The 13,571-nt window shown below is 47.9% G+C and overlaps 1 protein-coding gene across 2 annotated transcripts; it reads right to left on the reverse strand.

Annotated features, from left to right (window-relative positions):
* Positions 1-3,098: 3,098 nt before the first annotated feature.
* ZBTB2 (zinc finger and BTB domain containing 2) lies at positions 3,099-8,221 on the reverse strand. Of its 2 annotated transcripts, XM_065731977.1 has the most exons (3): positions 7,981-8,221; positions 6,341-6,550; positions 3,099-4,615 (listed from the first exon to the last, which is right to left on the reverse strand). In XM_065731977.1, exons 2-3 carry the CDS (start codon positions 6,511-6,513, stop codon positions 3,253-3,255), a joined length of 1,536 nt encoding a protein of 511 aa, XP_065588049.1. In that variant the 5' UTR covers positions 6,514-6,550; positions 7,981-8,221; the 3' UTR covers positions 3,099-3,252. The 2 variants fall into 2 exon arrangements, with proteins under 2 accessions (XP_065588049.1, XP_065588057.1); XM_065731985.1 differs by lacking the exon at positions 7,981-8,221 and having other exon boundaries at positions 6,341-6,758.
* Positions 8,222-13,571: the final 5,350 nt, after the last annotated feature.

Here is a 13,571-nt window from a genome sequence, read left to right on the forward strand (position 1 = left end):
TGAATCACGGCCTGAACCACTGATTGGTCACCTGAGGTGAGCACTGAGTCAGCCATGGGGGCACAGGTGAAGGTGATATACCTGTGTGAGTGGAAGGGGTGGAGCCTGGCTCCACCTCTCCCAAACCCCATTTAAGGGCTGACCACCACCAGTGTTTCTTGGTGCTTCAGAAGTCAAAGCAGAAGCCACATTATATGATGTGGTAGGGAAATTCACTTTCGTGTTACCCCTCTGGATACTTCCCCCCCTGCTGCTCATTCACTGCCCCTTCTTTCTGGTAGTATACTGACAAGCAGAGGAGAGAGTCACTGCTTCCTACCTCTGTAGTGGAAACGCTAAGTCAGGGTTTGAAGTGCTGATCAAGCACCTGGTGGGAAGGCAGGGCCAACCCAGGGGAGCTCAGGTGCATGCAATGTACCTGAGTGACCAGTGAGGGTGGAGCCAGGATCCACCCCTTCCCAGACCTCAGTTAAGGGTCTCCTTGCCAGACATCCCTGCCTACCTGTGGCCTTCCAAAGGTAAGTAATTTTTCTTTGTTTCTGTATCTGTAGCTGTTGCATTTGGGTTTTGTCCTAATTTGTTGCATCTTAGAACTTTGCCACCTTGGCATTTTTCCTGTGTTTTCCATTGTGTTACACCTTCTTCACTGTGCGTATTGCTAGTAGCAACACTGGCCTCGGTGATACTTCTCCCTGTTCATCTCTGCCCTTGCACAATCTGTGAGCTGCCTGAAGGTCTCTGGAGAGTTGAAACAGAGTAGAATTGACAGGAAAAAAAAAAAAAAGTAGCCCTTTCATTTTGACTGATTATTATTCAATGGAATCAGTTTGTTGAGCTAGAATGAAGTATGGAGCAGGGGCAGCTGAGCGTCTCACAAAAAGTGGTGTGGCCATGTGTACACTGCTGATACAACCAGGGAGCTGAGCTCAACCACTGTGTTTTGCATAGGAGCTCACCTGGTGATGCAGTATATAACAACACCTTTTGCCTCTGTGGTCCTTTTTTTGAAAGGAACCTGGGGCTATCCCCTAAAATACCACTGCCTCAAAACTCTGAACCTCTCCTGAATAAGGGAAGATTTAGGGTTTTTTTTTTCTCCTGTTCTGAGAGCATTAAAGACTGAGGAAATTAAAAATAAAACATCCCTCCTTTCCACTCCTCCCCCCACCCATACTTTCAGAAATTACACTGATAGATGAAGATCCTGAAAGTTTTAAAATGGGTAATACTATGTTCTGTAAGATGTTATATTTTTACCTGAAAATGCTTTTATATGTTGATGTAAAACAGATTTTGGATCTATTACTCTAATACAACATGTAACAAACTCAACAGCGCTTACAGTAAATTCTGCACTAATTGTCACATGATAGTACTAAACTCAAAAAATGGGCTTGTAGTGACCCTGTGCTAAATGTACTGCTTAAAGCATCAGTAAGTTATTTGTTGGTATATATGAGAGGTTTTAGTCTGAATGCAGAATATGTTCCTTGGCTTTTATACTCACCTGGTAACAATTCATTCAGGAAGATAAAACCCAACAGCCTTTCACCTGCAACTCAATAAATCATATTCCATTTAATTCAGTTTTTATTCAATGAAATGATGTATAAAAACTTACAAATCTGAGAACTTAACTATACACAAAATGATATTCGGTTTAAATGTATACACAGAGAAGAGCTGTGGTTTGTGACTTGCCCTCTCCCACCCCTCCCCCCGAAGCACAGTGCCTCCATTTAGCACAGAGCACTTTGTTCTGTCCGTTTCAACCTTCTGTTGGCCCAGTATTTGCTGGGTGGACTCCATTGCTGCTGTCAGTTTTTTTTTTTTTTAAATGTTACCAAGCAAAAAAGTCCGGGCATTTCATATAAAATAATAAAAATTGACAACTTGATTTTTAACACAAAGACGCAGTGCTAGCATCATCAGTAACTAAAATTACATAATTAATCCTTCCAGTTTTTGCAGACTTTGTCTTGGCTTTGAAAATAACGGGGCTCTCAAAGAGCATCATTTGCCAGTCAACACTATGGATTTGCGTTAAAACAACCATGATCCCCCATTGCCAGAACATCTCTGTACTGCTTTTTCTTCATCTTACCTCATGCAGTTATACCAAACGAGACCATGGACCTTCATTGCCTGGGTAAGGCAATGAAATTTTTCCTTCTCCTCTCTTTGAGAATGACTCAGAACTATACCTAACAACACATGCACGTGCTGCACTGATGAGGCCGGGATGTTGCTCCTCTGGTTTTCTTCGCATCTTGCATGATGACACTTATCCAACAGCTTCTGTTCTACAGGCCAATAAGAACGCACGCAGCTTGGGATGTTTTCAATTTGATTTAAAAATCCGTGCAATGGCCATTTTAGTCAAGCAACTAAAATACTTCCTGGGCTGAGCTGAGAGCAGACGGCCAGTTGCTTAAAAAGGATGTGTGCATTTATTTACCTGGACTGAATATACACACAAACGCTTTCCATATATATTTAAATCTTTATACATATACAGTAGATTTTATATATATATATATATATAAAGATTGCCATCACATTACTATTACAGCTACTTCAGTCAAAAGTTGACTAAGTAACTACTTTGCTTGAATCAATTGTGCTATCTGAAACAGGTACCCAAAGGCATACTTGAAGGAAAATATAAGGCTAAAAGAAACTCGGTACTCTCAGCCCTTTTTAACCCAACTAACAACTTTTTGCATTCACTTCGATGAGGAAAAATTCTGAGGTTTTAAAGTTATAATCTTAATCGACTTGCACGTGGGGTTCTAAAAAGCATGGTGTTTAAATAGCCAGATTTTCTCAAAATGCCTTTTACCAGGGAAACTAATATATATATTATCCTTGCTTACCAAGCCAATGCTCTGTTTCTCGTTACAGTAATCACTGTATCTAAATACACTTTCAAGCAATCTAAATTTCATTTAAAATCTATTAAATTTGGATTAACTAATGCTACCAACGTGGTTAGCTGGATTATTTTTCACACGTTCCTTTGTATTAAAATCAATTACGTTGCGGTTTGATGCAAGAGCTTTTTGCTTGTTTTGGTGGGAGAGGCAAAGTCCAATTCCCTAATGTGCCAGTACAGTTCTGGTTGCTAAAGACAAAGGGTGGGAAGGCTGGTGGAAGAGATGGCGGGGGTAAGTGAGGTAAGAGGCAGGGGGAAGAAAAAATTTAATAAAAATGAGTAAAGAAACTTTAAAAAAATCGATATAGATTTCACATTCAGTCTAATAACACTGCTTCCTGCTCCTTTTTGATGGAGGCTAACACTGCATTATCAGTCTCTGTAGCTTCTGTGTCCCCACCACCTAGCAGAATGGAGCGATCTTCTTCTAGCGTGAAGACAGAGTTTTGATTTTGGCACGAATGTTTGACTACTTCATTGGGAGTCGAAAATGTTTTGTCACACAAGTTACATTTGTAGGGTTTGTTGGTCTGTACTAGCATGTTGTCCATTTGACTGCCTTCCTCAAAAGTACAGAGCTCCAGAGTCTGTTTGTCCACCATCGTGTACGTGTCCATGCTCTGGTTTAGGCACACATGTCTGGCAGCCTGGTTAGCCCTACAAAAGCTTTTGTCGCAGGTGCTGCACTTGAAGGGTTTCCCAGTGTGTATGTACATGTGCTCCCTCCAGTGGCTTTTCTGAATAAACTTGCGACCGCAGATTGAACATTCGTATTTCCTTCTTTTCACTTCCCTCTCTTGATCTGCCTGCTCCAAGTTGTCTATGTCTGCAATATCTGAGGGGGGCGGTGTCTCTGACTGCTGCTGCCCATCGATTATTGGAGAGTCTGAGATCTGCTGCAGCTCGCTGTCACTAATCATCCCAGCTTCAGGCACTTCCATGGCATCTTTCTCAGCTGTGTTGTTACAGAGGGACAAAGAAACATTACTTTCTCCCTGCTGGCTGGACGTGAAGGGGACTCCCGTGTGGATCTGCAAGTGTTCACGCAAGCTACTTCGCAAATTGAACCGGCGACCGCAGAGGTGGCAGGCGTAGTACTTTGGGAAGCTTCCGTTCCTCTTCATAATGCTCGGCTTGACGTGCGCTATCGTGAGTGAAGCGGGCTGTTCGTCTGAAGAAGATGCTTCCATGTTGGCCTCCTCTCCTGCAGGTGAGTTATTACCAGCAGCAGATACCAATTCTGGAGATAAAGATGATGGCAATTGGTCGGAAGCAGACATATTTGTCCGGCTTACTTGGGGCAGAGTTGTAGGTAACTGCGAGAGCTGTGAGCCTTCAGAAACCTGTTCTTGGGTCATCCGGGAAGCCTGTGGCCTTGGTTCTCGCCCGAGTTTGTCAGTCGCTGAAGTAACCTTAGCGGGATGTCTGATCTGGTGATCTGCAATCTGAATGCCATATAATGAAGATGCTAATGGAAAAACTTGATCCGGGTGAGAAAAAGTTCCCTGACTTGCAAGGCTGGCCTCCTGAATTAGTGGATATGCATGCAGAAACTTTATTCCCTGCTCTAGGCGAACTGGGTCAATGAGCTGTGGTGCCATCTTCCCAGTGTACATCAAATGCAAGAGATAACTGAAGATATCTGGCTGTATGTCGGTTGCTTTCAGACGGACGCATTCGCTGGAAAGTGAAACAAAATGATCAACAGCAGGTTAGGAGATTGTTTTCAACCAGATTTAAGCTATTCAAGCATTGGTAAAAATCAGAACCATACACTTAAATCGGAAAGACAAAATCTGTAGTAAATGAAGAGGAATGCCTGACCATTTGAAAGATGACTTATTTTCCCCCCTCAGGAAAATAACCACCTAGAAAAAAGAAGCTGTCCTGCTGCAAACTGCACCCTTCTCGATGGTTGCTACGCGACACATCTGTTGATACCCATTGATATATTCCACAAATTCCAAAGACTTGGGTTTTTTTTGCACTTAAATACATCTGCAGACAAAATAAAACCTCCTAGCACTGCTGTCTAAGTTCACAATCTCAGTTCTTAACCCTAAAAGCACCCAAAACTCATCTGATATATGCCTGTTTGGCTTCTATGTCTTAATAGTGCTTACATTCACAGTTGTGCAAACGTGTTAACATCTTGCCCAAGCTGTGTTAGGATCCAGAACCATGCAGGACAGGCTGTGAATTCCCTGACAGTTAGAAGCAGGAGAAGGAGCCTGATTACACCTAACACACAAAGACCAGACTCCTTATCAAGAACAGCAGTAGCTTCTATCTGCAAACGGGGAGGAAGAAAAGGTAGCAGCACCAGGAGTGCTCAACAAGTGAGACAGTTTGTGGTTGTGATGCCCTCTTCAGCCTAACAGAACTGAAACCAAAGCTATCATTCAAGTTATAGCATGCCCTACGCATCAACCTTTAGGATGCACCAGACTGAAACACCCACCGCTCCTCCTGCTGGATCTCTGTGTAGAAAGAAAGGTGAGATTCACAAGACGAGAAAATCGGGAGCATATTGGTTGGGCTGAGTTAACTTTGCTAACGGGAGAGCTTCTGGGATTCTAATTGTTTTTCAGAGTTATCTGTAGCTCTCATATTAAGCACATACTAAATAAAAGACATATCCAGAAGCAGACTTGTGACCATGCACTATAATCTGAATGCTATAACGACAGCAGGTGGGGAGATTATAACCAATTCTTCCCTTTCTTGAGGTGCACTCTTTGCTCGAGCTAACTGCTTTTGAACTCTGATACGTTTCCCAAAAATAAACCAGCAGTGCTGTCTTCTAGTGACTGCTGTATGCTCCTGATGGAGCCAAGACTGCAACACCTGCCTGCCTCTGAAGTGCAAATTTACTTCTGTCCCTCATGTCTACCTTTGGTAAGAACTGGAAGTTGAGTTTCACTCATTTAAACTTTTTGAGATAGTTTGAAAAAAAGAAAAGTGCAGGAAAATCTTTATCATTATGTAGTATTGTTTTACTTAAGTGGTTAAAAGAAACAAGCATGAAAAATAGTACCCTCTTCCACACATTCATTTCTCGAAGTCTCCTAGCAAACACTTACGGAATTATACAAAAGGTTCTGAAAACATAAAAAATAGTGGCAACGCTGAGCAAGCCACAGGGAGCGGAGGAGGAAAAGCACAACAGTAGATAGGAGACTTTAGATGTTCTGTTCTGGGCGTTACAGACTTTGTAAGGATAAAGAACGTCTACTGAATTATTACTGTTAATGAATCACAGCCCAGCTTTGAAACAGATTCCAGGTGCATTACATCACATCAAGAAGCAGAAAGAACATTGCAGGTTTCAGAAAGTCCCTGGGCCTCCTTAGCACAGCTAACTGAGCAACTTCTTAACAGTCAGGTCAGGCTTTCCACAGTTACCTGGTTTGGTGAACAAACAGCATCTTGAAGTAGTTGGAGAAAGAAGCGAGGACCGATTTATGCGCCTTGAAGTAGACATCACCGATAGCAACCGTGCAGTCACACAGGAAACCAAACTCTCTCTGAGCATTTAGTTGCTGCAGCAGAATAAGTCCATGGTTGGCCAGATCCATTTTCTTTTCTTCTTCTTCTTTTTTTTTTTTTTATGCTCTGGAAAGCAAAGGACTTTCATGTAAAACATAGCAGTAGATATGCAGATGGAAGAGATTTCTTTTCACAGATACCTTCCTCTATTATCTGTACATTCTGCATCAGTAACACTTCTTAACCTGAACACTGACACTGATGACACCTTGCAAATACGCAATGATCCGTTTCTCAGAGAAAGAAGGGTCAGCTGCTTCACCTGTCAGCTATTTATTGACATCAACTGTGAAAGGGCCCGAAGCTTGTCTGTCGCAGCAGGAGAAGCGAGCTCCATCCTCGCTGCCTGCCCGCGCTGGTTAGTGTTTGGATAGCTCTGTTGCTATAAGCAATAGAGATCCCATCCCGTCCCTCCGCTGGGGGACACTTGCTCCGTCCCGCGGACGCGGGCAGGGGGCGGGCAGGGCATGGCCGGGCGGGGCGGCCCCGCGGTGCCCCGCCTCCCCACGGAGCTCTCGGGAGCGCGGAGCCCGGTAGGAGCGGCCCCGCGCGCCGCCGCCCCTCGCGCCACAATGGGCACGCGCGCGGCCGAGTGCGGGGCGGGGAGGAGGGAGCGGGCGCGCGCGACCCGTCCGCTCCCGCCGCCTGCCGGCGCCGTAGCGCGCCGCTCTCGGCACGGGGGGGCGGGGCCGGGCGGCCGCCCTCTCCTCCTCTCCTCCCCTCCTCCCCCGGAGTCGCGCTCGGCCCCTATGGCCCGGGTGGCGGCGCCCTCCCATTGGCCGCCGGGGCGGAAGGCCGGGCGGGCGCGCGCCGCTCTCACTGGCTGAGCCCCGCCCCTCCTCCCCTCTCCCTCTCGCTCCCCCCTCCCCCTCCCCCTCCCCCGCGCACGCCACGCGCGCACGGACGGACGGAGACGGCGCGAGACGCAGCGCGAGCGGAGCCGCCAGGGCGCGCGAGACGGGAACCGCCGCCGCCGGGGCCGCCCAGCCCTGCCGACGAGAGACAGGCGGGGCCGCCCCTCCCGCCGCGCGCGCGGCTCCCTCCCCCCCTCCCCCGCCCTTCCCCGCGCCGGATGCCGCCGCAGGGGGGGGGGCCGCCCCGCGCCGGGCCCCAACCGGCCGTGCCCGGCCAGGCCCGGAACGGCACCGGGACGCCGCCGAGCCTCCTCCCGGCCCCGGCCCTCACCCCCTCGCCCCCTCCCCGCGCGGCCCACCGCCCTCACCCCCCCCACCCCCCCACTCCCGGCCCCCCGCGGCCCATCCCATCCCACCCCATCCCCCCCGGGCCGTGCCCCGGATGAAGCCGCTCTGTCCCGGGCTTTCTCCAGGCGGTCGAACCGCGGCCCGTCGCCCTCGCACACAATGCGGGCCGCGCCGCGCCCCTGCCCGCCCCTCCGCCTCTCCTCTCCTCTCCTCGGCGCGGGCCCGGCCGTCCCGGTGCGCGGAACCGGGCACACGTGCGGGCGGTCCACGCGCGGCGCCGCGAGCTCAGCTCACCTGGGGCCGCGGGCCGAGGCGCCTGGTGCCGCGCGCGCCGCCGCCGTCTCCGCGCCCGGCAGCAGCAGCAGCAGCAACAACGGAGTCAGCGCGGCGGCGGCGGCGGCGGCTTTTCCTGTCCGGTTACGTTAGGGTCACATGACCGAGAGCGGAGCACAGAGGCTGCAGCGAGGAGCCCCCGCCGGGGGGGAGGGGAGGCGGCGAGCGCTGTGGCGGCGGCGCCGGCGCCAGCAGCAGCCGCCACCCACCCTTCCCCCCCCCTCCTCCCCGCTCCTCCCTCCTTCCCTCCGCCCGCTCCTCCGGGCACGGCCCCGCCGCCGCGGGCTGCCGGTGCGCGGGGCGGGTTCGCGGCCCCTTTAAAACTCCCGGGGGGAGCGCAGCGCGGGTGGCGCGGTTTCCTCCACCCCGCTCCGCTTCGCCGCCGGGCGAGGGAGGCCCCGCGCTGCGCCGCGGCCTTAACGGCAGCCACAGGTGCGTCCCGCCGGGCCGGGCCTAGGCTTCGCCGCCTTGATTGGTGGCGTGCGGCGGAGCCCTGCTCGGGCCGGCGGGGAAGCGTGCTGCTGGGAGCTCGTTGGGGCGCGTTTGGCCGGCGGTGGAGCTTTAGGTTTTTAACATTTTGTATTTTTTAGGTCGTTCAGTCGTTTGGGTTTAAGGCCGCGCTCGCGAGGCACGGCACCTGTCTGAGCTGCGGGTGTTGCATCCGATGCGCCGTGCGGAGGGAAAGCGAGCGGGGCCAGGCCTGCCAGCATGGTGCGTGACAGCAAGTGAGCAGAGCGAGGGCAGCGTGGCTGCGGGCTCTGCTCCGTGGTGGACTGCTCTGTACTCAGACAGGGGGCTGCAACCAGCCGAGACTGCTGCTGTTCTTACGGGGTCTGAGTTGGTCGGGGCTTGGAAAAGTTGTGTGCGTGCGAGTGCTGTCTATACTGGAACTAACAGAAGGCTGGATAGCTACAGCTGCAGTCTGCTTGAAGCAAGTGGCTCGTGGATATTAGCTTATTTATCTAGCGGTGACTGATTTTGCTTTGTGGCCAGCTTTTTCTCTTTTGTTGCACTTGGATAATTCTGTGTCAGCATTCCTGTGAGATTCTCCTCTGTGCTTTCTCTGAAACTGTGTTATTGCTTATTATTGAGAACTTTGGCCTTAAAGAGCCTGGTTTGCACCGCAGTTCTGGAATTCAGCAGTAACGTAACTCGTAAATTTAAAAGTAATCTGTCTGATTCAGAGCCCATTGAAATCGGTGGGAAGGCTTTTATGCTGTTCATTGCCACCTAACTTTACATCTTCAGTGCTGGTTTACACCTGAGAGTCACCAGCTGTCGTTGGGGAGCCAACCATGAGTCAAATGTTGCATTTTTTTTTTGACACTTGAGTTAAAGTGGGAATCTAAAAATTTACTCCCAGCCAATCTTTTGTAGCATTTTTTTTAACTTACAGTCAGTACAGCAGAAATTGTGTACTTCTTAAGTTGTATCATTGTTCTTCTGAATGTTGAGGTTTTTTTCTCTCCAGTTTCTTGAGGTACTTTTTCAGCATTTATTTCCTAATCTTTCTAAGTTTTTGAAAGGAGAGTTCAGAGTGCTATGAACTCAAGAGCACTCTGGGTTATGTTGCTGTTGATGACAGGATCAGTCTCTGGGTTTTTGTTTTTTCTTTGCTCCCTGTGTCCCCAGATAAAGGCTGAATTTTGGCTAGCAGGGCCACATTTCACACTGTAAATGAGCATAGCACTGATGATTTCAGTGTTAATACAGTGACAGAGATGTTTGTTAATCTGAGCAGTAGCAGGAACATGATCTAGATGGACCCAAATCCTCTGTGGGTTTTTTTTTTTTTTTTTTTTTTTTTTTTTTTTTTTTTTTTTTTAGGTAGAGTTCAGCTGAAGTCTGGTATGGAGGAGTAGATTTCCTGTTGTTCTGATCAGTACCTTAATAGACATTAGTCAGGTTCAAACTTACTATTGTTAGTGAGCCTTCAAATTTTGTAGCGCTTTTGTTTTTATGATAGTAGTCTTCTAAAGAGCCACTTCCTTACACCTTTCTCCAGTGGTGCGTATCCACTCCTGCAGGATGGTTTCTGGTATTGCTGAAGCTTCTGGGAGCTGGCAGTGCATGTCCTAGTGCTGGGCACTGTTTCCATGGTGGTACAACTGCGGAGTAATGTTTATTATCAATACTGCAAATCCGTTTGGCAGTACCCATTTGAAGTGGTACAGCTGCTACTTCAAACACTTTAACATCTTCTTTTAAGTGTTTGTGAGTGTGGTGGAAATGCTAAGTCACAGTTTGAAGCAGTGATGGAGCACCTGGTGGGAAGGCAGGGCCAACCCAGGGGAGCTCAGCGCATGCAGTGCACCTGAGCGACTGGATGGGGTGGAGCCAGGATCCAGGCCTCATTTAAGGGTTGGCAGTGAAGGCAGGGAATGTCTCATCTGGAGACCCCTGCTTACTTGAGGGCCTTACAGGTCTTCTGAGGGTAAGCTGTTTCTTATATCTGTGCCAATTGCTATTGTGTGTAACCAGATTCTTACTTGCTATAGCCATGTAGACCTTGCTGTCCTGCCATCTTGTTATGCTTTCTGTTGTGTTACAGTGGGAAGAGCAGCAGCAGTAACTTCGTGCTTGATTAATAAATATTGTTTCTCTGATAGTCTCCTGTCTTCCCATCCAGGGATGTCTTCCTCACTAGAATATGTCAATCCCTCATTCAAACTTCACTGGTTTATCTCTGTGTTGGGAACACAAACCAGGAAGTGGTCCCAGGAGATGCCCTTGCACAAGGGTGCAGCAGCAGGCGAGGAATGGCTCTGCTTTTTTTGTCTTCCCTGGCATAGGGACCTCCTGGTGGATGTGCTCATGATAGGTGAGTGGTCAACCCCTAAGATGTTTTGTTGAGATCAGGTGTGGGTTTTCTAGAGGCAAAGGAAAACTGTTTTGTATGTAGGGTGTGTGTATACTGTATACATGAAAAGGAGGAAGAAATTGAATAGAGTAGTGGTTCTTCTGGTATTGTGATATTAGTTAAGAATGTGGAAGCGTTCTGTTTTTGCACCTAGTGAACAAAGCTTTGTCAACAGCATCTGGTTAACTGCAACTGACACCAGCAAAACAAACCCCCAAACAAAACAGAACTAAAAAACCTAAATCCTTTTGCTAGTTGAATGTCTGTCATCGAAGGAAGTAGTTTAACTGCATGTAGGAAAATGTTCTTGTTAGGAGTCTCATTTCCATCAGGTGTAGTGTCACTTAACTGATGCAGCTCCTGGAGTGCAGGTTGCCCCTCTTTGTTCTGCCTTTGCCTTCATCCCAGATCAGCCAGGTATAGCCACCCTGCCTGTTTTCAGCTGAAAGATCTGAAATGTGACTGTGTTCTTGGCTGGAGAGACATTTGTAGTGGAGCAGGGTACTAGTTACATTCATAGATGTACTTGCATATTTGCTTTCCTAGGGGGAAAAAAATAAAAACTGCAACTGTACAGTGCATTTTTGAGGTGCATACAGCTGAGGTGTTCTGTAGGAAATGGTGCATCTGAGTGAATAGCATTGATACTATATTTGTAGTACCGTCCAGTGCTGTCTAAGTGGTGACTTAAGGCTCATGAGATACTTAAAACTGAACAGTTTTGAAGAAATCGTGTTGGCCAGCCTCATGACTCAAGCTTAGGAGGATGTCAGAAAGTATTTGGAGGATGACAGCACAGTTTGGTATTGCTGTTTCACCAGTCTGGAAAATGTATTTTTTTTGCGTGGCTGGAGCTTGAAGACTTGACATAAATAGCAATAATAAGGAGCATTGCAGGATACTAGTTGTAAACATAATGCCTTCAACAACTTGAAGTAGACTTAAGGGAAAAGTGTCCTGTTTCTTATTTTTGCTTAAGAATCTGAAATGGGTTGGTCACCGTGCTGTGTGTGAGGAGAGGGGGCTGATTGGTCTGCTTTGCAGGTGGGACTAGGTCACAGAATTGTAGGGGTTGGAAGGGACCTCCAGAGATGATGGAGTCCAACCCCCTGCCAAAGCAGCTCCCTAGCCCAGGTTGCACAGGTAGGCGTCCAGGTGGGTCTGGAACGTGTCCAGAGAAGGAGACTCCACCACCTCTCTGTGCAGCTGTGCCACTGCTCTGTCACTGCACTGGGAAGAAGTTCCCATACACAGAGCTCCTCCCCAGCAGGTCGTACCTCAACCTGTACTGGTGCATGCAGTTTTTCTTCCCTAAGTGCAAGACTCTACATTTTAACTCTTGTTAAACCTCATCTGGTTGTTTCTGCTCTGTTGTGCTAGCCTGTCCAGGTCTTGCTGTGTGACAGCAAAGCCTTCCAACATGTCATCCATTCTTTCCAGCTTTGTATCATCAGCAGACTTGCAGAGGTCTATTCAGTTATTGCTCTGTCACACACTTTAGAGAATCTAAACTTGGAATCACATCATTTTCTGAGTTCCTGAGATTCAGCCTCCTGGGTTTTAGATATAGTACTGAATACATGCGATGTTAAGAAAATTGTGCAGATCAGAAGAAATGGGCTACCTTGTGTTGTGCATAGCTACAGCACAGTAACTTTGTAAGGCTGAGAAAGATCTTTGCCTTCCTTCTTACTGTAAAGAATTATGATCTCTTAATTTTTTTGTTTTTCCCTCAGCTCAGCTATGTACTTCCCAAGACACTTTCTTTTCGCCTTAGATAGCTAAGACAAGATGAAGCTCTCTTTCTCCCCACCCACCACCTTAAGATACATGTTTTGGACAGTAGCTTTGATTTTTAAGACCCTGCATATCATTTATTGCATCAGAGTACCTCAAGTTCTGTGCATCTTTTTGGTAGTTGTCAGGCCATCATCAAGCAGCCTGCAGGTGAGGATGCCAAGACACAAGACAGATGCTTAACGCCATCCAGGGAAGAAAGGCAGTTGCTCACAGGTCAGTAGTTTCCAGCCTGCAGTCTTTCCCTGCCTGGAGAGTCTAGGAAAGGTGATTGGTTAAAGCAACAGGTACGCTGCTTGCTTTTGCTATTTCTATATCAATGTACATTTGAAGTGTCCAGGATTGGTGAAGGTTTTCCACAAGGTTATTTCTCTTCCATCTCTCCGTCCTCTTTCATTGCTCTCTGGTATCATGTGCTTTAGGAGACTTCGTTACTTGGCTATGAGTAAGACACATTTAGGTGGACAGGTGGTATCCAACTTCTTTTTCTGCTATTGTGAACTTTGTCCTGTTCCTAGAATAGGTTTGAATGAGGAGAGGAGGGACAGAATCTTTCTTTGCATGTTTTGGTGTCTTTGTTTCAGGAAGATACTTGAAGCTAGCAAGAATGTCATCCTTCCCTTATAAGCTCTTGTGCACCATCTGCACTAACTGTAAGTTATCTTTGCAGGGATCTTAGGGAGGTGTCGTTTGCAGGCAGTTTTTGTCATATGCAGTTAGTGAGCTGACAGAACAATTGACTGAGGCCCTGTTGAGAGGTTCCCTGCAAAAACTGTGCAGGAAGTCAGGAGTCCTGACTGTTAGCTTTCTATGCTCTTGTAGAAGTGGCTCACCTGGCAACTCTTTCTAGTAGATCCACCAAAGATCCTTTTCCACAAGTTGTCCTTCGTGTCAC

The sequence above is a fragment of the Cyrtonyx montezumae genome, unplaced genomic scaffold, assembly GCF_038088225.1.
Source record: "Cyrtonyx montezumae isolate F1298 unplaced genomic scaffold, pur_monq_1.0 scaffold_0, whole genome shotgun sequence".
Lineage (NCBI taxonomy): Eukaryota > Metazoa > Chordata > Aves > Galliformes > Odontophoridae > Cyrtonyx > Cyrtonyx montezumae.

Excerpts from the sequence above, each read along its gene's own strand:
- ZBTB2 (XM_065731977.1), bottom strand. The coding sequence starts at position 6,513 with ATGGATCTGGCCAACCATGGACTTATTCTGCTGCAGCAACTAAATGCT. Across the intron at positions 4,616-6,340 it reads CTGTTTGTTCACCAAACCAG|CGAATGCGTCCGTCTGAAAG; the intron begins GTAACTGTGGAA and ends TTCACTTTCCAG.